We start from the raw sequence: 26,720 nt of genomic DNA on the forward strand, positions 1-26,720 counted from the left end.
GAGGTTTCTGGAGATAAGACATGGACTCTTGAGTCTCCCCAAGCAGCAGCAGCAGCAGCAGATGTGGGGTGTACTCAGCTTCATAGAGTCCCCAAACTGTGTTTGGACATTAAGTGAGGAGAAAGCCCCCAGACTGACTAGACTGGAGCAGCTGTCAGCGGGTCCTGGCCCTCCACACTGCAGCAGGGACAGACTTCCTCCCACCGTCTGCAGGAGCCCATCCAGCTGAGAACCCCTGGGCAGGGCAGCACATTTGGGTGGCCCAGGGTTTGGGAATCTGAGTTCATTAAGGGGCTTGGGCTTTTTCACCATAATGGAGGGCTTGGTCAGGAGTTGTCCATCATAGCCAGGGACACTTTGCTTCTGTGTCAATCACAAACTCCACCCTTGGCCTTTTGCAGAGGGTCTCAATGCGGACTACGTGAAAGGGGAGAACCTGGAGGCCGTCGTATGTGAGGAGCCCCAAGGTGAGGACTTCCTAGTCACTTTCTGTTGCTGAAGGCCTCCTAATGGCTGGGCCAGCATTGAGCAGAGCTGTGCTGGGAAAGCAGGAGCTCAGAGGTCTGCATTCCTAAAACTTCCAGCCAGAAAGATGGGCTGCAGAAGTCAGGGGCCCAGCACTCTCCTCTCCCCCGCCAGACTCCAGCCTCCTGACACTGGGCACGCCAGGACTGCAGTCAGGGCCGTCTGCACACTGAGGGGCACCATGTGAGTGAAAACACACACACTCCTAGCCAAGTGCCCACAGAAGCTTGTAGGGAATCTCTAGATGGAGTCCCCGGCCTTTTCCATTTGAAAACTGCCAAAGGCAAGACAGAACTTGTACAAAACACAGACCCCATAATGGGAGCCCCTGCCCTCCCCCACCCTGTTCTGTGTTCATCAAGCACTCCTGGGTATGGAAGCGCCAGCCATGACAAGCTGTGTGGCATCAGGCTTCTGGCCCAGGGTGGCCAACCACTCAAGGCAGATGCAACCTGTGGCCCCAGAATGCCAGCAAGGCAGTCAGGAAAGGCTTTGTGGAGAAGAGGGCAGGCCTCTTTCCATCACCCAAGGCCTGGGGGCTTGCAGGTCAGGGTGGGCGTGAAAGACAGGAGCTGGGGTGTGCCTGTCCTGGGATGGGTGCCAAGGTGGCTGTCTGGTGGGCGGAGGGGCGCCCCCGGGGATGTGATGGGCAAGGCTCCATGTGGTGGCCTAGAATGGTCTGTGGCAGCGCTGCACTGTCTGGATGCAATAGCCCAGAATTTCAAACACGGGAACATGGACTCCACAGTAGCAGTCACTGTCGTCGTTCTTTTAAACTCTTGGCTACCATCATGTGAGTATCGCCATGTACCAGGTGCTGTGTTACATGCTTTATTTAAAATACTCCTCCCAGGGACTTCCCTGGGGGTCCAGTGGTTGAGACTCTGTACTTCCAATGGAAAGGGTGCAGTTTCGATCCCTGGTCGGGGAACTAAGATCCCTTGTGCCTCAAGGCCAATAAAAAGAATATAAAACAGAAGAAATATTGAATAGATTCAGTAAAGAACATAAAAAAAAAATTCTTTTAAAGATTCCTCCCCCCAAAAAATAAAGATTCCTCCCTTCGGAGTTCCCCAGCTGTCCAGTGGTTAGGACTCTGTGCTTTCACTGCTGAGGGCCTAAGTTCAATCCTTGGTCAGGGAACTAAGATCTTGCAAAAAGAAAAAGAAACTTGTCCCAGTTGCTCCAGTAGAACCATTCCCAGTTTGGGTCGGTGGTGGTTTAGTCACTAAGTCATGTCTGACTCTTGTGACCCCATGGACTGTAGCCTGCCAGGCTCCTCTGTCCATGGGTTTCTCCAGGCAAGAATACTGGAGTGGGTAGCTATTCCCTTCTCCAGGGGATCTTCCCGACCCAGGAATCGAACCTAGATCTCCTGCATATTCCCAGTTTACAGGTGAGGAAATGGAGGCCCAGGTGGTCGCCAGGTCCCTCTGCTCCTTCCTTCTCTCTGGGAGCACAGCAGCTTCCAGAGGCCAATCATCCAGGACAGACAGGCAGGGAGCCAGGTTTCTGTGCCCAGGGAAGGATGTGGTTGTCTCTCTCTGTCTTCGTGTGACTCCCTCCTGATGGGCATCTCATGTCCCTAGTGAAATACTCGGCCCTGCAGACGCAGTCCACGGAGCCGCCACCCCCTGAACCACCCCGGATCTGAGGAGCCGAGGATGCAAGGCCCCGCTCCACCGGGCAGGCCGTGGGCACACGGGGCCGCTGCCGGAGCCCCAGCTCCTTGTTTCATCTGGACCCACGGCTGCCACACCGCTCCTTCGATGTCATTGGCTTCTTCTCGTCCTGTTTCCCAGACGTAGCTCTGGGTGTTTGTGAGTCTGGCTCATGTGCCCACCCTGCCACTGGGCCCCCCAAGAGGCTTGCTGCCCAAATCCGAGGCTGGCCCCGCCGAAAGCCAGGGCCAACCTCGAGTGCCCAGGGTCGATGCCTCCCTAGGCCACCCTGCCCGCAGGCCTTATCAAGCTGGGGAGGGGGGACTGAGCAGAGGGAGGGCCAGAGGATGGGCAGGAGTGTGAACCCAGGGCTCTGTGGTCCCCTCCACACTGCACTGACTCGCCCGGTGGGTTTCTGGAAAGGCTGTGGGCAGGGACCTGGCCGCGAGGAGTGCACTGGTGAGCACCAGGAGACAGTGCGGGCACACACGCCACCCCCAGGGGGGTTTTATTTCCATCCCTCTTTCCATCTAGCCCTTACGCTGCTGGGCTCCCTGACTTTTCATTTACTTAAGTGCAAACTTGCATGTCACAGTATCCCCACCTGGATGTGTAGGAATCTCCTGGATGTATGTGTAGGAAGCTGTGGCTCTCAGGCCCAATTCCCCTATGATGCCAGGGCATGGACGTGGTCTCCAGTCTGACGTGATTAGCTTCAGGAATCACTTATGCTGCAGCATTGAGTTTTATACTAGGGCTGTGGAGGGTTCCCCACCCCACTCCATGTGTGTTTTTTGGTAACAGGAGCTACACATGACAGAATGAGCGTCAGAGCCTGAAACATGCCCACTGTCTGCCTGGAGATGTCTGTGGGAGGAGGGGAAGGGGCATGGTCTTAGTGTGGGCACTCATGTGACCTGGGCGCACACTGGTCATCTGCTGGCCTGCCTGTGATGGAGATTGCTTGGGGGTCTGGGGGCACCCGGACTGGAGGGTTCTGTCTGCGGTGGGCTGGATCCAGGCTTTCTTCCTGGAACTTTTCGTCTGGGCCACGTGTGATCCTGATCCCCACTGGGTGCTGCTGTCAGGGGCTGAGCGAAAGTCTAGAGCCCCCCATCTATGGATGAGTTTGCAGTGTTAGAAAGCGCTCCTGGAAGCCTCATGTGAGTCTGCTTCACATGCTACAGGATGGCTGTATGTTGGCTCTTTTACATCTACCAGGCTGGGACAAGACAACTCTTGACTTCTTAGGGAGACAGTTGACATGAGAACAGACCCTGCAGGTCAGACCACGTGTGCCTCCCTCGTGTGTTCATGTTATGGAGAGCGTGTCATGGGCCCTGTGTCACCCGTGTCTGGAGGCTCATGCCAGGCCGGCCAGATGGTGTGTGGCCAGGGGTGAGGAGCATTGAGAAGACGGCAGAAAGTGAGCTGTGGAGGCAGTGCTGGTGAGCTCAGCCCGTTTCCAGCACCTCCCCCGCCTGTCCTCGTGGACTGATGTCCCCAGCCCTGACTGGTGCTGGGCTGGAGGCCACTCTGAAGGACTTTTGCATTGGTAGCCTGCTGTCACCTAAAGAGGGTGACATCAGGGCCCCAGAGTCGGGAGGGATCAGGGCAGCACTCATCAAGTTAGGAGGGCCGCTCACCACCGTTTGCAGGCATTTCAGAGAAAGACACAAGGCAGCACTTGTGCGTGGTAATGAGGCTCTCCTGGCCCCCGAGAAGTTTGGACGTTTATAGAGAAGTCACAGTGGTGACTAGGAAGGGAGCCATGTGGCCTGTGGCATCCTCGGAGTGGCTGGGCGCAGTGCCCCCAGTGGGGCACCTTGGCTCTGCAGCAAGGCACATCTGGTGAAGACCCTGTAATCCTGTCGGTGATAAGAGTCAGCGCTCTGTGGATCTGTTTGCTCGGTACCACTGACTTGGGTTAAGAGAGACCCACCATGCCCTTCCTTGTCTGTCTCAGTGCCCTCTGCATTGAGCCTGGAGCCCAGCACCCAGCTCTGCGCTGGTGACTGGGGCATTGAAAGTCACTCAGCCATCCATTTGCAGAGCTCCCATCCTGGGGCCCAGGACAGGGCACTGATGCTTGCTGATTCTTGGGGCTCTTGTAGCCATGTCCACCTGGAAGCTGTATTGACTGGCTCGGGTCCATCCCAGGTGGTAACGGAGGTAGCAAGTATGCTAGAATGGCCAGCTGACCATATCTAATTGCTATCAGCTTTACTGGGGGTGAGATGGGGGACTCAGTGTTTATAACAACTCTGAGCTCCTGAAGGATGGAGGCAGGGCACCCTAAGTGTCACCCAGAGAGTGGCACCAGGCCCACTGCCTTGGCTGCTTGGGGGTTAGTCCCAGTTCTCTGAGAAAGAAGCGGTGGAGACCGATGGCAGGATCTCCTATGCTTTTTCTGTGCTTGTATTTGAGTATGAATTGTAAGCTCTCTCGTGTTTGCATTAAACAAAGTGGAACCTAACCAGTTCCTGGTTCTGCCGGTGTGAAGGCATGCCCTTTGTTAAGTGATGCTTGTTTTCCTAATTCATTATTATGGACCCAAAGGCCTTTCTTGAGAGGGTCAGGGTTCTGGCACTTCCCTTCATGCCAAGCAGCTTAGTGTCAGCCGTCCTGGGGTGGTCCCCTGCATGACGGGGAGCTGAGGCCTGGAGATGTCATGGGGGTAGGGAGGCGCAGTGGCAGGCCCCCGACTCACGACTCCTGAGCCCACAGCGTTGTCTTCTCCAAAGAAAGCCAGTAGCCAGGGTCCACTCGGGTGACATGTGATTGAGCCATAGAAAGTGGAACGGGGCCAGGGTGTGCAGGCAGAGTGGTCTGCTGGAGGTGGAGCTGCCCTTGTCACTCCATGAGGAAGATATGGGGGCCGCTGGGAGGGTCTCACGGTGTGGTGGCATTTTGTGCCGTACCAACCTTGTAGTAAAATAGCACCAAGTCCTCTAACCCAAACCCCCATGTGACTCTCCCATGCAGAAGTTGTGGCCCTCCCAGCCTTGGCTGCTCGGTGTTGCTGCTGGGGCCCCCACACCTGCGTGGAGAAGGACAGGGACATCAGGCCTTAGAAGAAGGGGCCTTATATGCAGGGGCCAGCATGGTTTCATCCAGGCCTTTATAGCTCCCATAAAGGCCAGCACTCCCTCTGGAGACTCTGGGTGGGGACCCTGTGGTTCCCCAGAAGTCTGTCCCATTTAAGCTCTAGGACTCATGGCCTGGAAAGCTGGCCTGGCCTCCTAAGGGCCACACCTGCCTCTCGGGGTTCCAGCCCTGTCCTCACATCTTAAGTGTTTTCTTAAGGTGTTGCCGATTTTAGAGTAGTTACCTATTTCAGCCAACACACTCAAGTCTTAGGATGAATTGCATTTACCACTTAGAAAATGAATTAAATCATGTAAGAGTACTTTACATGTATTGACTGTGTTTGACATATAATAAATTTTTGTGTAAGTAAAATGGACTTTCCTGGTGGCTCAGATGGTAAAGAATCTGCCTGCCAATGCAGGAGACCCAGGTTTGATCTCTGGCTCGAGAAGATCCAATGGAGAAGGGAATGGCAACTCCTTCCCATGTTCTTGCTTGGAAAATCCCCATGGACAGAGGAGCCTGGTGGGCTATAGTCCATGGGGTCGCAAAGACTTGGACACAAATGTTTACTAATTTTCCACAAGGGAAAAATTACCAAAAATAAAGACAACAAAAAATGAGACCACAGAGCAAACATTATTTTAATTACAGATTGAAATACAGTGCATCAGATGAGGCAAATATCATACTGTACCAGTCTTTAAAAACCTGAACCATAAAGGTTTTACATTCTAGTACACTTAAATAAAACCGAGAAAGAATTGCTTACATAACAAAACTATACTTCAAGTTGTTTTAGAAACAGTTCTGTGCTAGGAAGACACTAAGGAAATGCTCTATTGTGCTGCTTTGAAACCAAATGGGAGCTTCTAGGGGTCCTCCTAGGGCCCAGCACATGGAAGGGGGAGGGGTGGAGTGGGGCAGCTCCCTGCAGGTGCAATCCCCGCGGCAGGCTAGCTGACCTTGACTTCTCTCGTTCTCAAAAACATCATCCAGTCCACAACAAGGTTAGTGGTCTTAGTGCAGCGGGGGGATTATGTATAGATATTTCCAAGGAAAAAAACGGGTCCCCATTTGTAAGAAACCCACGTATCAATGAATAATCCAGCATACCCATTCATAAATAAGCTTTTAGCTATTCTGGAAGCAGGAATCAAAAGTTACATCAATTAAAATGCAGTTTAGAAACAAATCCCCCAGATGGTAAACATGGAGAATTTTTTTTAGGTTATCAAATTACATAGAATAAATATGATACCTTACAGATACCAGATAATTTTCTATAAGAATCAGAAGGTTCCAAGTTGAAAAACATCTATTCTCTTAAGTATTTAAGTGTAAAAAAACGTTTAAGAATGTTTTCAAAACTAAGGTCAATATGGAGGGCTTTGGGTAGCATCCAGTAATTTGAAACCAACCAGATACTACCATGAGGTTGCACTCAGGTCTCACCCGGTGAGCTCTCCTCCACTCAAAGGCAAGCTTAATTCCTCCAGGGGGATGGGGTCTTGGGGGCTGGCAGGCATGGGCACAGTGCTGGGCATGAGGAGGAGGAGGGCAGAGTGCAAATGTGCAAGACTCTGACTCACCACCCAGAGCAGTTCAGAGCTCTAGTGCTAGTGGATGGAGCGTCTGATGGTCAGTGAATGCCTGCTCAGACTCATGGAGTCCTGGAGCCAGAGACGGAAGCTGTGAGATGGGCAGGAAAAGGCCCTGAGACCAGGAAACTGAGGGAGGTGAGCGCTCTGCTTTTGGCATCCAAAGTCACAGTGCCGTGGTGGCTTTAAAGTACCAAAATGCAGTGACAAGGATAAACTGAGTTTGAAGGGATCTTGATGAAATGAGAACTATTACTTCAGACAGCAGGTAACAGGTGAGAGAAGACCCGCCTTGACAGTCAGCTGTCAGCAGTAGCAGGGGACAGGCGCCTGGGCCACCTTGGGAGGCAGGTCCCACAGTCAGGGGAGGACAGGACACATGGTCTGAGGTGACCACATTCAAATGAACCACGGCAGAGTTCGCATGAGCCCAGCTTGACCATGCTCACCCAGTTCAGTCAAGCAGGTGTCTCCTTCGGTGACTAAACATTTAAAAAAAAAAAAAAAGGACATAGGAAAATAAAGGTATGTTTCTCTTTTTAAAAAATACCTTATATGTACACACTGGTAACTGGTGCAGCAGGACTGCTGGCATGGGGAGATGGTGATGGTCTGTCTTCCCCAGCCAAGAGTTAACTGTCAGGCCCCAGGGTTTGGCGCTAAGAGCCGAAAGAGGCCCTGGGGCTGGCAACACAGCCTTTAAAAGGGGGTGGGTTGGTTTTTACAAGGATGTCCCACCTTGAGCCTGAACCCTGCATTCTACTCGCCCAAGGGTCCCCCACGCAGCCCTGGGCAAGTGCTGGCAGGAGGGAAAGACGTGTTGATGGCACAACAGCACTGATGAGAGTGGGGGCCGTCCCCTAGCACAGATCCGTCACTGGTGGGAAGCGCCACCCGGACGAGGCGGGCACAGGGCTTCGTGAGGAACGTCACAGGAGCCCCGCCTGGGCCACAGGGACAGCGGTGTCAGACTGACGTGTGCACGGGTGTCACTGAGTGCGATGGCGAGGAGCCCCGCTCCGACGAGGCTGAGGCACGTGCTGCCACTTCCCGCTGCAGGTCCTCCACCCGCTTCTGCAGCTCTGCGCGGACGGCCAGCAACTCCTTGAGGTTCTGGTGGGTGGGCGTCTGTGGGCGGAGATGCGGTCAGCCCAGCCCCGGCCTCCTGACCCTCACCCCCACCTCTGCCCGGGGGCCCGAGGGCCCGCCCCGGGAGCTGTGGCTTGGCTGAGGCATGGGGACTCCGTTCTCCCTCCCAGGGGAGCCTGACCGCCAGAGGGGCCGAGGGTTGGGTGGTCCCCTCTGGGCCTCAGCTGCCACTTGGCAGCACGGACCTCACGCTGCTGACTGAAAACCCTCCCTCCACCGTGAAGCTGTGTTCAGCTTCATGAGCGAGAACAGGCGGGGGCAGAAGGCCCTGGAGTGGGCAGTGCTGGGAGAGGGCCCCTTGTCCGTGTTCACAAAACCTCTGGCAGCCGCGCCGGCACCCCTGCCCCGCCTCACCCTCCTGGACCACAGAGGGATGAGAGGGACCTTCCCAGGGTGGAGTTCCACCAGCCTGAAGCTTGGGGTCATGGCCCCCACGCTCTCCTGCACTCAGCTCACAAGCTCTCATCATCACCTGCCACAGCCCTTGTGAATCTCAGCAGACCGGGGCGGGCAGAGTCACCAGCTGAGGGGGGCATGGGGTGGGGGTCTGGGTAGCTCCCCCTTGGCCCCTGTCCACGATCTCCACAGAAGCCACTAGCCTGGGTCCTGAGCCTCAGCCAGGCCCTGAGACTACATGGACACCTTCCAGGGGCTTCTTCTTGCTGCCCTGAAGGTAAGACCCTGACCTTGTGTGATCTGACCCCAGCCTGCCTCCCCTGCTCACTTTTCACTGGGCCCTGCCCCTACTCCCCTCCTTCATTCTCGAACCTCCCAGGTTTTGGCAGATGCCTTGCATTCGCTGGCCGTTCTGCCTGGAGCCCTCTCCCCTCTGACCCTTTTCACTCACACACTGGGCTTCATCCTTTAGGGACTGGCTGGAAGAGCACTTGCTCTGGGTGGGGGTCCTCTAGGAGACCCCACGGCTACTGGGCCTGCGTGTTTCATCGTGCCCTCCCCAGAGAGTCTGGGAGCTGTCCCATTAGGCACGTGAGTAGTGATCACCCCGGTGGAGGAAGAGGGGAAGCAGGGGACAGATGAAAAAGACTAGACTGAGAGTGACCAGAGACATGAGCACACGAGAGAGATTCAAGACAGAAGAACAGGAACAACAGGGACAAGCAATTTGGCTAGCTGTGTTGGGGGAGGCACCCAGTGTCTCCAACACAGTAGGGTGCTTGGGAAGCAGCCCAGAAGAGGCTCGGAGCTAACTCCTGACTTTGGCCCCAGGAAGGAGGGAGGGGGCGCTAATGTGGGAGTCTGATGGCAGAGACCCCCACAAACAAGGAAAGTTGCCTTAGTTGCTGATTCCAGAGACCACTGGGGGGTGGGCAAACCTCCTCTCTTAGCCTTGGGCCTACTTTATATGTCCCTGCTGTGGGGGACTTGATTCCACTTGCTTTGCAATCAAGTGGCCATTACTGACCGCCCACCATCGGGGTCAGAGAGAGACCATGCGGGTGAGCACACAGCTTCACACCTGCCCAGGCCGAGACACTCATCTTACATCTCCATGCAGCCTTTCATTCTGTTTTCTCATCCACTGTTTTCATTTACAATAAAGCAGAGAAAATGCCCATCTAGGAGCCAGTCACCCAATGCTGCCATGTATGAGATGAAAGCCAAAAGGGTCCCAAAGAAAATAACACACAAGATATCAGCAGGGCCCTCCTCCTCAGAGAAAAGAGGCTTGTCCCCACCGCCTCCCCTCTGTCTGGCCCGGCTCCCTGCCCCCTCACTGGACACCAGCCTTCCTGCTGATCCCTGTGCCAGTCTCCACGGCCACCCTCCTTGTTCCTGCACTGCGCTGCTAGAGGGAGCTTCCTGCAGCCCCCAGGGTCAAGTCCAAAGGCCTGGACCTGCGCACCTTGGGTCTCCAACATCACCAAGGCCTGGCCCACTCCCCAACCTGCTCTGGGCCCAGCCTGGAGGCCCTCCACTACAGGACTGTCACGGTGCTGACTTTGGCAGCACGAGTTGGGAGTTGCATCAGATGTGGGTGCAACCATATCTGATAAGGGGCCAGGTTTGGGAACCATGCTTCTGAGGCAGTCTTTTGAAGGCCACAGCCAACTGTTAAGTGTCCACATGCCTTGGGACTAGTAAGAGGGGTGCTTCTTCATATAGGCATGAGCATAGGGACTGATGGCTTCCTGGCCACGAAATTGAAAACCTGTATTTAGAATACTGACCACTGACGTTGTCTATACTATTAGGTTTCGTGGGAAAAGGACTGAGACTATCTCCCTGGTTTCAGATGTTCTTAATAAAAGAGCATTTTACAACTCTTAATCAAAGTTGATGTGTTTGCTACTCAAACCATACATTCAGCCCAGGATCTGGGTGTTTGGTAGGTAGAAATGTGCTCCAGCCCCACAGAAATGTGCTCAGTGTGTCTGCACCAGTGTGGACATGCCGGCTGCCCTCATTGCTCAGACGCGGGAAGCAGCTAGTGGCCCTCTGTCCGTGTTAGACGTTTGCCTCATGCATAGTGACAGAAGCTGGGCCCTCAGAGGGGGTGCAGGGGAGGGGCAGAAAAGGTGCTCAGGGCATCGCCTGCCGGCATGGTGAAAGGCCAAGGGCAGGGAAAGTGTCCTGAGGAAGGAGGGGGCGAGTGAGCAGGAAGCAGTAACTTAACAACACTTCATCAGCTCTGTGCTTTCATATAATTCTACACCATCATCTTTCCTTGGGCAGAAAGATACACTTTTTTCAAAATGAGGAAAGCATACCTGAGGCCTCATTCGTGGATTCCATCGCACATAATAGTTTACCCATAATTCCAAATGACTCAGACTAGCAACAGGATAGAGGACGTGGTTCTCATAATTCACAAAGAAGGGATTAGAAAATTCATCCAGCTGGCTATTGATATATGACCATAAAGATACAGTCTTTGTAGATACATCCTGAAAACCAAACAAGGAATACAGTGAAAAAAAATTCAACTTTCCTTCATATCCTCAAGAGCTTGTATCACGTAGAGAAAAGGAACTTGAATAATGAAGTGAGTTCAAATGATAAAAATCAGGAACATTTATTAAGCCCCACCCCACCCCACTGTGTGCATGACCTCGAGGTGGGGCTGTCTCAGAAACATACTGCTGAGTGAGATGACGTCTGGTGACTGTGACTATGTGAAGGCAGAACGAGAACTTTCTACCAATTGCAGGATGATGGTGCCCCTATTTAACAATACATTTTTATTCTTTTTTGCAGCTTGCTCTTGTGACCCTTAATATTAAGGACCATAGATAGAATTTACAGATAATATTCCTTTCACTGCAAAGTCATGACTATCTGGGGCTAAAGCCTTATATAGAGAACATATCATTAAATTATAGATCCCCACCTCCCAATTTTACAGTACATTGTCAAAATGAGAAAATGGTGAGGCCAGGAGTGCTTTCCACCAATCTGCTGACTACTCCTCAAGTTATCTAGACAGAAGAGATTCAATTAGGACTGTTTCATATTTTATAAGAAACAGCAGCAATATTTCAAGGAACCCCAAATAGCCAAAACAATCTTGGAAGAAAAGAACAAATGTGGAAATTTCACACTTCCCAATTTACAAACTTACTGCAAAGCTGCAGTAATCAGTGCAGGTGGTATTGGCATAGGATGGATAGACATCAATGAGATAGAATAGAGAGCACAGGGACAGACTGTCACATTTATGGTCAACTGATTTTCAGCAAGGATTCCGAGAAAATTCAATGGGAGACTGTTTCAACAAACAGTGCTAAGAAAACTGGATAAAGGTTTGATGCATAAGACAGGGTACTCAGGGAGGGTGCACTGGGATGACCCTGAGGGATGAGATGGGGAGGGATGTGGGAGGGAAGTTCAGGATGGGGAACACATGTACACCCATGGCTGATTCATGTGAACATATGGCAAGAACCACCACAATATTGTAATTAGCCTCCAATTAAAAAAAAAAAAAAAACAACTGGATAACCACATGCAAATAAATGAACCCTTACCTCCTGCCACAGACAAAAAGTAACTCAAAATCAATTATATACCTAAACATAAAAGCTAAAACTATAAAATGCTTAGAAGAAAACCACAGGCTTAAATTTTCATGACCTTGGGGTTAAGCAATGAAATCTTTGATAAGTTAGACTTCATCAAAATAAAAAACTTGTGTGTTTCAAATGACACTACCAAAAACATGAAATGACACTGCACAGAATAAACAAAATATTTGTAAACCATATCTGATAAAGAACACATAAGAAACTCTTCTCACTCAATAATAAAAAGACGTGTGCATGCTGAGTTGCTTCAGTCATGTCCAAGTCTTTGTGACCCCATGGACTGTAGCCCGCCAGGCTCCTATGTCGAAGGGATTCTCCAGGCAAGAATACTGGAGTGGGTTGCCACTCTCTCATCACAGATAACTCAAAAATGGGCAAAGGATCTGAAGAAACATTTGTGCACAGACATATATAGATGGCCAATAAGCACGTGAAAAGATGCTCAGTATCATTAGTCATCAGAGAAACACACATGAAAATCATGACGAAATACTCCTTCACACCAATTGGGATGGCTAGAATCAAAAAGATAAACAATAACAAGTGTCTACAAAGATGTGAAAACAGGACCCTAAGACATTGCTTAGGGTAAATGTAAAATGTGGCAACTACTTTGGAAAAAGTCTGATGGTTCCTCAAAGGGTTAAGCATAGAGCTCCTGGGTGTCTACCCAACAGAAGTAAAAGCATATGTCTTCATAGAACCTTGAACGTGAACATTCATAGCAGCAGTATTGGTAAGACCCACCAAAGTAGAAACAACCCAAATGTCTATCTGCTAATGACTGGATAAACAAATGGTGGTCTCTCCATACAGTGGAATATTATTCACTCATAAAAAGGGAATGAGGCACTGGTATATGCTAATTATCTATGATCTTTGAGAACAGTATGCTTAGTGAAATAAGCCAGACATAGGAAGACAAATACTGTATGATTCAATTTATATGAAATATCCAGAAGAGGTGAATATGTAGAGACCAAAAATAGATTAGTAGTTGCTGGGGCTCGGGGGAGGGAGACTAGGGAGTGTCTGCTAATGGGTATGGGGTTTCTTCTTGCGGGGGATGAGAATTTTAGGAAATTAGATGGTGGCGATGATTACACACTGAATATACTAAAAACCACTGAATGGTCCACTTTAAAGGGGTTAATTGTATGGTATGTAAATTATATCTCAAGAGAGATGATGATTTTTTAGAGAGTACATTTTGATTAAAAAAAAAAAAGACCAAAAGAGTTTAAATTCGACATATGAACGATATTCTGTTGATTTTTTTTTTCTTTAAAAACAGCTTTAATGAGATAAGTCACATGCCATTGAATTCAATCTTTTTAAACTCCTATAGGCCTGTAGGAATGTGGATTTGATCCTGACATCAGTGGGAAGCCACAGGGAGGTTTCAGGCAGAGACCTGGAACGTAATGGGACTGAAGTTGGGGAATGCCCATCTGGTTGCTGTGTTTGGATTGAGTGTGGAGGTCAGAAGTGCAGGGAGCCAAGCTCACTTCTGGGTAGCTGCCTTAGTCCAGATGCAAGACTGGGGGTTAGGGGGCTTCAACACGCTTGGAGCAGTGAGAAGTGGCCAGATTACAAATCCATCCTGGGGACAGGGCTGCCAGCACTCACTGAGGGACTGAATGTGGCAGCTGGGGTGGATGGGCAGAGGGGGTACTGAGTGGGATGCAAAAGAGAGAGGAACAGGAAAACAGCATTTAGATCTCTGAGATGGACGAAGTCACCTAGACAGAACAAGAGGAGGACCAGGGCCTGTCCAGGTGACTCCAAGTTTAGAGATGGATTAAAAGGGAAAATACTGAATGGGGAAGGCCAGCGAGGTGGGGGAGAAGCACAGAAGGTGTGGGGTGAGGGAGTCATCTGCTGTGGGGAGGCTGCTAAGAGAGGGGGAGGTGGGCACCGGGAACCTGCTCTTTTCTCCTAAGTTCTCAGATATTCCACCAGGCAGAAGTCCTTTTCTCTGAACCAGAGGACAATCATGAAACTGCCTTCTCCCAATGCTTCCTCACTTTTGATCATCTCTGTCTTTTATCCCTAAGTGAGGAGAAAAGGAAGAGGTAAATCTAATGGAGAAGCTTGATGGAAAGCAAGTTGAACTTGCTACCTTGAGAGAATGGGCTAGAAGATTAGACACATGCACTGGGGCTGGTGAACCCGGGGAGGGCATTCAGTGCCAGCCCTCCATTTACAGACAACAGAGGGTGAGACCCAGTGTCCTCTCCATTCAGCCCCCTTCTACAGTGGCATGTAAGGGACAAGGCCCTCCAGCAGTCAGGAAAGCCAGGGGATATAATACACTTACCTCTTTGAGTCGTTGCTGTTCACAGTTGCACAAGAAAGTCCCAAAGAGACAACTATAAAGGTGATCCAAAATTGTAATCAAGAAGAATTCATTAAACTCGAATGCCGAAGGAAACTTAAATGGAGAGAGAAATAAGGTTTAGTTTTGAAGTTCAAATTCTAGAACAAACTGGTCAAAGGCTGCTAAGCTACAACTTGGAATATAGTCAAACATGAAAAGGAAAACTGGCCCATGTAGAACTTAATTAGCTGTAGTTTCCAGTTCAAGCTTATAGGTCTGGCAGAGAAACAACCTGAAGCAACAAAAACTGGCATGCTTTTCAGTGCCTAAGAAAGCTAATGGGGCTTCCATTTCTTGCCATGATGATGGAAGAGCCTGCATTTGCCCTTCTGCCAGAAACAACTAGCGAGCGGGACACTCAACAGGGCCATGGGACTGTGATGACTCCCCGGCCCAGAATGGAAACCAGTGAGATAAGTCCTACTGTTGTCCTAGCTTCCCCTTTGGGGGCACATTCTGAGTGAAGAAAGTGGGGGGGGGGGTCCCAGGGAAGCGATTCAAGAAGAAATACAATGTCTTGGCAGTATATAATGTAAAAGGGGTAACACCACATGATCAAGTGGGGTTTGTCTTAGGAATGCAAGGCTGGTTTATGCAAGATTTGAAGATCAAGGTTACTAAAAAAATCTATTATCGTAATTCACTATATTGTGGCTCAGCTGGTAAAGAATCCACCTGCAAAGTGGGAGACCCAGGTTCAATCCCTGGGTTGGGTAGATCCCCTGGAGAAGGGAAAGGCTATCCACTCCAGTATTCTGGCCTGGAGAATTCCATGGACTAATAAGTCCATGGGGTTGCAAAGAGTCGGACATGAATGAGCGACATTCAGTTTCACTATACTAACAGAATATGGAAGAAAACCACATGATACTCTCAGTTGCCATCTTAGCTTATTCTTCATGGGGCTTAGCACAATTCCAGCAAAGAATGACCACTGCCAAGAGGTTCTAGCCAGTAGCTGACATTTAGTAGCCATGATAGAGATGCTCTGCAAATGGTAACTACAGTCCTAGCAACAGGTATGCACTGGGAGCTGACCTTGTACCAGAATTCTAATTTAAAAACATACTGAAATATTCATCACCTATTCAATGAAGCAAGGCCAGTTAGAACAAAACCAAACAGAACTACCCAGCATATTTTTGTGTGTCAAGTGTACTTTAAAGATCTATTCCCTAATCAGAGATGTTTGCATGCTATTGCAACTAATTATGTCATCTGTAAAGTGACAACCAGGGTCACCAATAGAAAGTTTATTTTTGAAGCTTATCTTTAGTACTTTACTAGGCCAGAGACAAGCTTCTCAATTAGAAACAATGGTCAACACAGGACTGTCCAGACTCCATCAAAAATTGTTATTTTCCTCACTAGGCAAGCAGAAGTTCTGCTCAGCTGCCATAGATTAAGACTTGTCTCTCTCTACATTAAGGACTGCTCTCAGAAAAACACACAACTCTCTTCTAGGGAGCCCCATCAAAATACTACTTCTTTAGAAACCTCTGGAAACTAGCTATGGATATTGTTCTAATGTTCTTAGAGGAACTAAATCAATGATGAACTAAATCAAATAAATCAGGCCAAAATGTTCAATATAGCTCCTGGTTAATCCTGTCTCAGTCTTTAAGGTTGCTCCTTGCAACTCTGTAAATGGCCTCATGTTCCAAATGGCTGTCTTTTAAAAGGCCAAGTACATTGTGTCAATTCTTCCTAGTATTTTTCCATGAAGCTTGGTTATATTCTATTAAGTTATTGGCACCAAGAAATTTATGAGTTTTAAGCAAAATATAAGTTATGTATATTCTAAAGCTTTATTAAATAAAGGATAAAAATGGAAGGCCTTTATTTCATTTTCAAACATTTAAAACTATACATTTACCAATAGCACAGCAGAGCTTCTACTGACATATTTTTGGAGTCATATGAGTCTTTATTCCTAACCCTGAGCCCACAGTTTGGATCTGGGAACTTGGTTCAGGGTGTTCTGTCGCCACCAACCACAAGCCTTACTCTGGTCAAGTGGGTGGAGAGCAGGTGTGGGAGGTCAGGGTGGGTGGGCTCAGCCCACGCCCTTCAGCACCCACATCTACTCAGGTTAGCTCAGGAGTGCTCTTCACTTCTAAAGGGCACAGTGGTGGGAAACATTTCATTAGCGGAAGTACCGACCTCTAGAGTGGTAACAAATAAGAGTAAGCCTCTGGGATTCACTGTTGTTTTGGCCTCTTCTAGAAGCTATACCATATACTTTAAAAAGTGTGGTCTCAAAAACCCATAGAAATCCATAATGAAATTCTGCACCTCTTGAAGGACAAAAACATTAACAATGTTTAAACTGATCCAAAAGGATAAAAAAGTCTCTTCAACTGGGGTTATTGCAGAATGTCTTTGAGACTGTTGTCTAGCGTCCTTCAATTACTTTTTCCCTCAATTCCTTTGATATCAGTTTGTGCACACAGACTAGCTCATTTTATTCTGAGGTGTCTAAAAACGTTACATTGACATAGCTGATTTAGCAGTAGGAAACCTAAAAATTAGTTAATCTTGTCACATTAATGCAACTTTTCTAACAAGCTGCATACTTCATTCACTTTTGACTTTAGATAGTGATAGTTAGACTGATCATTGGTGTGCCTCATTCTAACAATGTTATTTTAAAAGAAATTAATTATACAAATTTCATGGACAGACTCTTAAAGCTGTAAGAGGCATCTGAAATCTTCTAACCCAAACCCCTCATTTTCTTAAAAATCCAGTAAACATTACAAAAACTATACAGATTAGACATGAAAATAGGTACTAAGCAATATGAATAATGGAAGTCAGTTTGAAGATATCTCACACACACTCTTTGTCTAGGCTTTTGGGAGGAATAAGCTACTTCACATTCACAAAATTTGGGCTGATCCCTTCAGAAACATCAGAATTATCTTCTGTGTTCAACCATTTTATATAATTTTTCTAAAATGTATTTCATACCTTTTAGTCTTAACCTGAATGTAACCATCATTACTTTTGTTGCTGACTTGGCATCAATACAAATAGCAAGTACATGGCACTACGAAACAGTCAGACCTCAGGCCAGCCTCCGTGCCTTTTGAGTATGTGTTTGCCATTACCTGTTACTCATACCATCGGCTGCCTACCTCTGAGACCAGCCCTCTTTCCATGCCCCAGCCCTCTAGCTAATTGGGTGCTTTGAATCAGCTGGGAACTGGCACTTAGATAAGGCAAGAGCCCAGTCAGCTTGGGGAACCTAGCTTTAAAACAATTAGCCTTAGTATGCTGTTCTAAGGGAGGGCCTGAGGACTCTGAAATCTACTTTGGCTGCTTAGACACGGTTTTTCTCGAATTGCCATTCTCTCGTGATCCCTGCTACTCTAGGAGCATAGCCTGGGAGCTTGTTGGGAATGCAGAGTCTGAGGCTCTTCCTTAGACCCACGAATCAGAACTGTGTTTTGGTAAGACTTCCAGGGGATCTGTGTACACCATGAAAGTTGTGCAGAATCCCTGGAGGGCTTCTGAAAACGAGTGCTGCCCACCACCCAGTGTTACAGGTCTGGGGCAGGGCCTGAAAACCTGCATCTCTCAGTACCCGGGAGGCTGAAGCTACTGGCCTCAGGACTGCACCAGGAATCACTTGCTGGGGTTCCTGGTCCTCTCAGAAGCACCTGGGGGACTTTTAAGCAGCACACACACCCAGGCCTCTGCCCAGGCCCAAAGAAGGGTCTCCAGGGCTGGGGCTCAAGCAAGCGCATCTTTGCTAGGAGACGGTCCTCTCCACGTGCCTGAAGCAGCCAAGGCCAGACCTCCAGCTCAACACGAAGGCGAGAGCCCAGGCCATGCTTTACCATCCTCCCTTCCCCATGATCCCATCCAAGCAGGTGCTTGGGGAGGGCTCTGTCTTTTGCTTACTCTCTCCTTCCCCTCAGTCCCTCTCACCACATCTTTGCCTCTATTTCCGTGTCCCTCCTTTCTCTCTCCAGCACACTGGCCTCGCTCTCTGACTCTGATTCCAGGTCCATTTCTCTGGCACCACGTCCTGTGATGAGGATCAGATCCTAAGCTCGAGTTCTCATGTTGGAGATGAGGGAAGAAACAGCACATGCCTTCTGGCCGAGCAGCCTGGGGAAGGGGGACCCCTGCATGGGTAACGAGTGACAGGACACTCGGCAGCCTCCCATCTGCCCCTGGCCCTGGGACACTCCCTCCCCTCCACACTGAGGGGTGGCAGGGGCTGTGGCCTGGGGCTGGCTATGGAGGGTCCTGGATTCCCTGGTCTCCACCCCTTTGTTCAGTCACATCCGCATTTCCAACACCTGGGAATCTTCCAGCACCTGCTTGGCCAGGTTCCATATGTGCTCACCCTGACGGGGGCAGGTGAAAGAGTAGGACGGAGGGCAGGGGCAGCTGCTGGACAGCATGACCGACAAAAAACCATATGCACAACAAAAGCACCTTTTGGTATAAAGTTGGTTGTTTCCAATTTTATGCTTATATTTCTAAGTCATTAGAATCAAACTGAGTTAAATAACAAAAGGGGTCATATTTAATACGCACACAATCTTCACTTTGAATGAACATGAAATTAAAGTTTGTCTTCAACTTTACGTTTATGTTTGGATCAGGGTATAAAGGTCAGAAATGGACTTGAAACCTCTCACCTGTCTCGTCATTTGCCAGACACAGTCAATAAACTGAAGGAATATAGGGGATCGGTCAGCATCTGCATGGTTGTCATTGCCATGGCCCACTCGCTGAAGAGAATCAAGAGGTTAAACAATTTAATGTATGCCATGGTCCTCTCAGAAGTCACTTTAACTTGCCTAGTGGCAAGAAGCATGTCTCTTTTATATGTCCCAAGGCCCAACAGAATTCCTGGTACATAAAAGGCTCTCAGAAATGTTCATTGCACTGAATTGACTTCCATTACTTTTAGGAAACAAAATTTCAGTTTACATGTTGATTGTTTTATAATTTTGCTTTAATATAGTTGAGATCAACAAGTTATAAGCAAATGGCCAGTCAACTTTGCACTCCAAGTGATGGGGTCAACCCCAGCCACCACATCGAGTGCTCCATGTCAGCCTGGGATGGCAATTAGCAGCTCACAGAGCACATTATGATGGTCATTTTCTCCACAAGTGTAGTTTTCCTCCCCCATTTTTCACAAATATCAGAAAGTCTGAGAATCAAAATAACGATTAACAATCTACAATTTTAAGCCAATTCCACATGACTCAGACAACCTCAAAATCTCACTCTTGAAATGCGAATGGGGAGGCCTTGCAGCAGGCCAGGTAGTATCTCTGAATTTTTATTCTTCCATTTTTAAAATATAATTGACATCTAGCATTGTATGTCATACTTTTAGATATATTTGAAGATGTTAATAGATTCATATTAAAAGGTAAAAGATAATTTCAAATACATAAACAGGACTGACAAAAACACTGGAAATGTCAACTTAAAAGTCCACCCAGGAATGATCATTCTAACAGAAACTTCAGGTAATTTGGTGACTAAGCAAAAGGATGAGAAAGTTATGAAGATACAAGGCAATCACCACACAGGAAGAGTGACAAATACTGGGCGTATGAAACCACCACCAGCAAAGACAGAAAAAGAAATGACCAAATCAACAATGAACATCTCAGAGGAAGTGTGTTGCCTTCTTTTTTTAAAAAGACATTTTAATTGTAAGTGAAATATGCACATGAAATTTACTATCGTAACCATTTGAAGTGTATAGTTTAGTGGCATTAAGTACATTCACACTGTTGTACAGCCATCACCAGCATCTGTCTCCAGGAGTTCCAAAACAAAAACTAGCTGGCTGACTCCCAGCTACTGGGAGTAGGCTCACCTCAACAATGGTATAAGAAGGAAGTCGTCTTTTAGCGAGTTGTCTGGACTAATACATGAAGGACATTACAGAATTGAAGTGTTGATATTTAAGCATTTTTATTCTCTTTCTAATAGCCATATGATCTTTTAGAGTAAGAACCAGAAAAGTCAGTTTTGTTTACTGGATTTTTCTTAACAGCTAGTATAATTCACAATTATGGACATTTAGGAAAGTTACTACACTTGCAAATGATTGACTGACTCCCTATTCCCCTCCCCCAGTCCTTGGCTCCCCTCGTCTTCCTTTGTCTCTACAGATTTGACTGCTCTAGATGCTTCATATGCACAGAATCATGCAGTTTGTCCTTTTGCACTGGCTTCTTTCCTTTAACATAATGTCCTCATAGTTCATTCACATTGTAGCTGGTGTCAGAATTTCCTTCCCTTTGAAAGCTAAATAACATTCCACTGTGTGGATAGACCACACTCTGTTTACCCCTTCATCTGTCGATGGACACTGGGTTGCTTCCACCTTTGGGCTATTAGTGAATTGTGCTGCTATGGACATGGGTGTGCAAATAAGTGTTTGAGTCTGTTTTCACTTCCTTGGGATATATACTCAGAAGCAGAATTGCTGGATCATATGGCAGCTCTATTTTTAATTTTTTGAGGCACTGCCATACTGTTTTCCAGAGTAGCTGCACGCCTTGCCTTATTTCTGTACTTCTCTATAATTTGTGGAAACTGCCCCTGTATTTAAGGCACATGGGGAAGTTTTGCACTGACAGTTCACAATTTAAGATTTGTTCTTTCCCTTAATAGACAGGCACTGAACTCTTACAGCGCATGCAAGGCATCCCTCCTCCCAGCCCTCAGGATTTCAGGCAGTTTGATGGTATCCAGTAGAGGTACCTGGGGTACCAAGACACATGGGACACAGCATCTGTGCTAAATAAATAATTCATTTGTGGTCTAGTCACAGGAGAAGACCTGTAAATAACAACAAAAAAGTGTGCCTGGAACTTCCTAGTCTGAAATGCGTATGGTGGGGCCATAGAATAAGCGAGCATCCCAGGATGGGCTATGAGAGTGAGCTAGGTGGGAAAGTCATGAGTCACAGTCCTGGTGGAAGTCTCTTTTGAGATAAAGCTTGAAAGACAAGCTTCTGACTGGCCAGGGGTAGATTCTATTAGAAGAAGTGGGGAGGGGGTTGAGGGAGAGTGAGGATGCCGTAAGTAGAGGGGCATGGTTGATACAAGGGGAAGAAATCTGGGCACAGAAACACCAGGTATGTGTGCGCACAGACAGAAGGCAGGGTGAAGACACGGCAAGAAAGCAGCCATCTACAAGCCAAGGAGAGACAGCTATCAGGACACACCAACCCTGACAGAACCTTCATCTTGGCCTTCCAGCCTCCAGAATGATGACAATAAATTCCTGTTAAGCCACCCAATCTTGTGGTACTTTGTCTGGCAAAATCTTATACACCAGTGTTCACAGCAGCATTATTCACCAAAAGGTAGCAACAACCCAAATGTCCATCAACAGGTAAATAAACAAAATGCAGTATATCCACACAATGGAATTCAGCCATGAAAAGGAATTAAAATTTGATAGATGCTATAACATGGATAAACCTTGAAAACACTGTGCTTTATGAAAATAAGCCAGTCGTAGAGAGACAAATAATGTATGACTCCACTTATGTCAGGAATCTAGAGTAGGCAAATTCAGGGAGATGGAAAGCAGATTAGTGGGTGTGAAAGGCAGAGAGAGGGAAATGTGTGTAGGGTTTCCTTTTGGGCATGATGGAAATGTTACGGAACTACAGAGAGATGGTGGTTGCACAACACTGTGAAAGCACTAAACGCCACTGAACTACATATTTTAAGATGGTTGATTCTATGTTATATGAATTTTACCTCAATTAAAAAAAGAAAAAAAAAAAGGGCATACCGACATGGAAAACAAAGACTGCCCTACCAGAGACATATTAATACAATGCTGATGTCTATAGTATTCTCTTATGGCAATTCAGTTCTCAGAGCACAAAGCCCTCATGTATGTGTATGTGTATCTGTGTGTATGTATGAGATGTGTGATATGCATGTGCATATGATGGAGCAACAAACAGTGAAACGTGCACCTCACCGTCTCAACTCACCAGTGCAAACCTATGTCCAAAGCTTATCCACTCCTTTTCTATGAGAGCTTCGAATCCTTTAATGGTGCGGTAATAACTGTCCAACATCAGCATGGCCAGAGACGTCAGCTGGGCTGTTCGATCCCAGCCATCACTGCAGTGCACCACGACTGAGGTCTTCCCGGATTCTACTTTATCAGCAATTCTTACTGCCCCAGCAAGAAGCATCTTCAAAAAAGAAGGCACATTAAATCAGGCAACATTTAATTTCTATTACAGCAAAAAGTTCCCTGGTGGCTCAGTGGTAAAGAATCCGCCTGCCAATGCAGGAGACCTGGGTTTGATCTCTGGGTTGGGAAGATCCCCTGGAGAGGGCATGGCAACCCACTCCGGTATTCTTGCCTGGAGAATCCCATGGACAGAGGAGCCTGGTGGGGTATAGTCCATGGGGTTGCAAAGAGTTGGACAAGACTTAGTGACTAAACAACAACAATAAGAACAACACAGCAAAAATAATTCCGTGGAGAACACTGGAAGTTCAAGTCAATAAACAAACAATGGAATCAATTTAAGAATCAGTAGGAAACATTAGTATCCTGGTGGAGGTGCGGGGCAGGAACTTACACTAAGGAAAAACTACAATAGTAAATAGGGTCCTTTACCAAAGGGCCACAAAGTACTTTAAAAACCTGATGTGAGGAAAGTATCATCCCTTTCTATTATGCCACAGGAGTACCTCAACAAAGACCACAGTTTGGTTGCTGTCTATGCAAACTATGAAAGCCCAAGCATACAGCAAAGATGCACTCATTTGCAATGCTGGGAAGCCACCTGGAGAGAGACACAGATAGCTTTACAGCCATCCACAGAGAAGTCTTAAGCAGATGGTGGGGCAGGACGGGCCCTCTCCGTACCCGAATGTACTCTAGCCAGTGGGTCCCGTCTACGTTGGACAGCCAGCGTGCCTCATCAATGGCCGGGTATGCAATCTCCTTCAGTTTTCGCAGCGACTCTCTCATGACGTGAATGTTGTGAATCTCCAGGAACATGAGTTCAGCGTTTGGGTAGGCACTTTCACTTTCATAGCCCCCACCCTTTGCCTGTGAAAACAAAAGACAGATGTCACTTCATCTCAGTGAATTTTTACTGTTCTTCCTAGTGCTGCCAGAGAGAGGCCACTCAGAAAGCCTCAGACTCATCTGTGTATCATAATAAGCCTCCTACATCCTTGTATGAGTTTCCCATGGTTGCTGAAAGTACCACCAGCTGAGTGGCTTCAAGTGACAGGAATGTCTTCTCTCTCGGTTCTGAAGGCTGCAACTCCAAAATCAAGGTACTGGCAGGCCTGTGCTCCCTCAGAACCTTCTTGGAGAGGATCCTTCTTTGCCTTCTTCAGCTTCTGGTGGCCCAGGATGTTCCTGGTTTATAGATACACTAACCTCTGGCCCATCTTCACATGGTCTTCTCCTTGGGTCAGTGTCTCTTCTTATAAGGATTAGTACCCACCCTCATTCAATATGGGGGCTTCCCTGGTGGCTCAGACAGTAAAGAATCTGCCTGCAATGCAGGAGACCCGGTTTTGATGACCTCCTATTTTCACTTGATTACCCAATTACTTACTTTGCCAAGACCCTATTTCAAAGCTGGGCTGCAGCCACAGGTGCCAGGAGTTGGGACTTTAACACATAGTTTTTAAATGGAAACATAATTCGACCCACAACAATCTTCTACCACCTGTCAGCAGTTTTAAAATGATTAACAATTGGCTCTTATACAAGGTGAACTGGGTTTTAAAACCTTCTGCCATCTATCTAAATAAAAAGGTTGTACTACTGCAAAACTTCTGTACAAAATAATTTGTAAATCTCAGTGAGATTTATTTAAGTAATTCAAGTAAAATAAAATGCAAATATAACAAAAAAGACAATATGGCTCACTCTTTGGTAATCTGATAACAAAATCTCGTCCATAACTAGCTTATACTTTGTAGAGGTCAACATCCAAAACACATCTGTTATAAGAATAAGTGAAAGTAAAACTGTTAGTCACTCAGTTGCGTCCAACTCTTTGTGACCCGATGGACTGTGACCCACCAGGCTCCCTCTGTCCATGAATTCTCCAGGCATGAATACTGGAAGGGGTTGCCATGCCCTTCTCCAGGGCATAGAGAAACTGAAACCCTAATACATTGCTGGTAAAAGTTAAAATTATGCAGTCTCTGTGGAAAAAGATTTGCCAGTTCCTCAAAAAGTTAAACATAGAACTACCATATGACCCAGAAATTCCAGCTCCCACAGAACTAAAAACAGGTATTCACATGAAAACTTGTACGCAACAAATCATAGCAGCAATATCCACAATAGCTAACAGCTGAAAGCAACCCAAATGTCCACCAATGAATGAGTGGAGAAAAAAAGTGTGCTGTATGATTACAATGGATTATTTCTCAGCTACACAAAGGAATGGAGTACTGATTTGTGCTACAACAGAGAAACCATAAAAACATCATGCCAAGTGAAAGCAGCTAGGCACCTAAGACCAGACAGGGTATGATTCCATTTATATGACGTGTCCAGAAGAAGGCAATCCACGGGGAAAGTATTAGCGGTTGACATGGGTTGGGGAGAGGGGAGGATGGGGAGCGACTGCCAGTGGGCACAGGGTTTCCAGCTAAGGCTGTGATAGCATTCTGGAATGAGACAGTGGTGATTGCTACATAACACTGTCAAAAGACTGGAAGGCACTGAATTGTAAAATTTGGGATGGTTTCTAGAGGAGGAACACAGCGTTGGGCTTTGGGTGATGGAGCTGTGTCAGGGAGCAGGATGCATAGCTCTGCAGCATGAATGAGGGGGCTGGGTGGTGGCTCTGGGTGTGGGTCCAGGGCTCAGGGCCAGTGTGTGTGGCCAAGAGAGCAGTCAAGGTCAGAGGAAGGCCAACATTCAGGGAATGCAGAGCAAACGAGACTGAGGAGAGCAGCTGGAGACTGGAGGATAAAGAGAAAAGGGAAGAGAGTCTTTCAAAAACGAGAGGGTACTCAACTGCATCAAAAGCTCGTGAGATTGACAAGAAGGCACTTGGTGGCCTTACCGTAAACAGTCTGGGAACAAGAATAGTGGAGCCACCTCCAAGCGGAAGGGGACAGGGACTGGGGAGGGCTTATCTGCACAGATGGACAGATTTCCTGGGAGCCAGTTGGCATAGGAGCAGGCCGGGCAGAGCTGGCAGCAGTCAGGGGAGGACACAGGGGTCCACGGGGAGGTGACCCTCATTTCCAGGCCATGGGGTGCAGTGGTATGTGGGTTCCAGCTGGGGGGGTGCAGTGGGATGTGGGCAGGTGGGGGCAGTTCCTGTCCGAGGGCTGGTGTGTTCTGTGCAGAAGCAAACAGCCAGCGGTCAGGGATGAAAGGCGTGGGGCCAGGCTGACCTGACTCCTGGGGAGGAGGTGGGGAGCCCAGCCCTGAGCCTGGGGTTCTGCTCAGCAGTCCTGGCATGGCCCTGGGGAAGGCGGGCAGCAAGGAGCAGGGGAGCATGCCTCAGCTTGAGGGTGCAGAATAGGGGCTGTAAACATGACTGGTGGGGAAACAACAGCACAGAATGACGGAAGACTCTCTGAACACCCACTGCGGACAATGCAGCCTAGACTCTAGTCCTGCCTGTGGGGCACGGTGACGTTGTTCATAACAATACCCTTTGCACCCACTGAAGATGCTGCTGGTTGAGGGATTCAAGGCACAGGCCTTGGTGGTAGGAGTGTGGGTTTTATCATCCCAGCCCTGCCCCTCCTCCAGTAGCTCACCTTCTCTCTGCGCCTCAGATTTCTCACCTCAAATACTGCAGAGGCTCACTATGGGAATTAAATACTAACTAAATAAACTATCTAATGAAAGCTAATCTGTGCAAGGCTCAGCACCCCTCACCCACTACTCAGCACCTTTGTATTATGACCTCCCTCAGCACCTACCATGCAGAGCCTTGAGATGGGCAATGACTCGGACCTGGTCCCACCAAGGGAGCCTGGAGGCTGGGGCAGAGGCCCCATACCCAGTAAGTGCATGAGTGCAGAGGACACCTGCTTAGGGCTGGTGTTAACCAGGAGAACTGAGTTAAAGCCAATGGGTTGCCTGAAAACTGATTACTAAAGCTCCAAATAAGACAAATAACAATCAGAAAATGGGATCATGGGAGAAATAGAGCATGAGTGCCTACTCTGTGCGAGGACAGAGAGCAGGCACCTGGAGGTCTGGAGACAGAAGAGGGTAAGGAGAGTGAGAAGGGACCTGTAGG

At 48.0% G+C, this 26,720-nt stretch overlaps 2 protein-coding genes across 10 annotated transcripts in view; one reads left to right on the plus strand and one right to left on the minus strand.

Annotated features, from left to right (window-relative positions):
- The window catches only part of CD99L2 (CD99 molecule like 2), a 121,988-nt gene extending 116,087 nt beyond the window's left edge, over nt 1-5,901 (plus strand). For both annotated transcript variants that reach the window (XM_027534600.1, XM_027534599.1), the window contains 2 exons: nt 402-467; nt 2,115-5,901. In XM_027534600.1, the coding sequence (XP_027390401.1) occupies nt 402-467; nt 2,115-2,179 (131 nt within the window). In that variant the 3' untranslated portion in view covers nt 2,180-5,901. The remainder of the gene's footprint in view (nt 1-401; nt 468-2,114) is intronic.
- Nucleotides 5,897-26,720, minus strand: part of MTMR1 (myotubularin related protein 1) — a 61,465-nt gene continuing 40,641 nt past the window's right edge. For 7 of the 8 annotated variants that reach the window (XM_027534591.1, XM_027534593.1, XM_027534594.1 and 4 more), the window contains 6 exons: nt 23,348-23,533; nt 22,455-22,661; nt 19,108-19,200; nt 14,390-14,503; nt 10,756-10,932; nt 5,897-8,005 (listed from right to left, as the gene is read on the minus strand). In XM_027534591.1, the coding sequence (XP_027390392.1) occupies nt 7,844-8,005; nt 10,756-10,932; nt 14,390-14,503; nt 19,108-19,200; nt 22,455-22,661; nt 23,348-23,533 (939 nt within the window). In that variant the 3' untranslated portion in view covers nt 5,897-7,843. Of the gene's footprint in view, nt 8,006-10,755; nt 10,933-12,401; nt 14,122-14,389; nt 14,504-19,107; nt 19,201-22,454; nt 22,662-23,347; nt 23,534-26,720 lie in introns of those variants that run through there. The other variant, XM_027534597.1, reaches the window with a different exon arrangement.

The sequence above is a fragment of the Bos indicus x Bos taurus genome, chromosome X, assembly GCF_003369695.1.
Source record: "Bos indicus x Bos taurus breed Angus x Brahman F1 hybrid chromosome X, Bos_hybrid_MaternalHap_v2.0, whole genome shotgun sequence".
Lineage (NCBI taxonomy): Eukaryota > Metazoa > Chordata > Mammalia > Artiodactyla > Bovidae > Bos > Bos indicus x Bos taurus.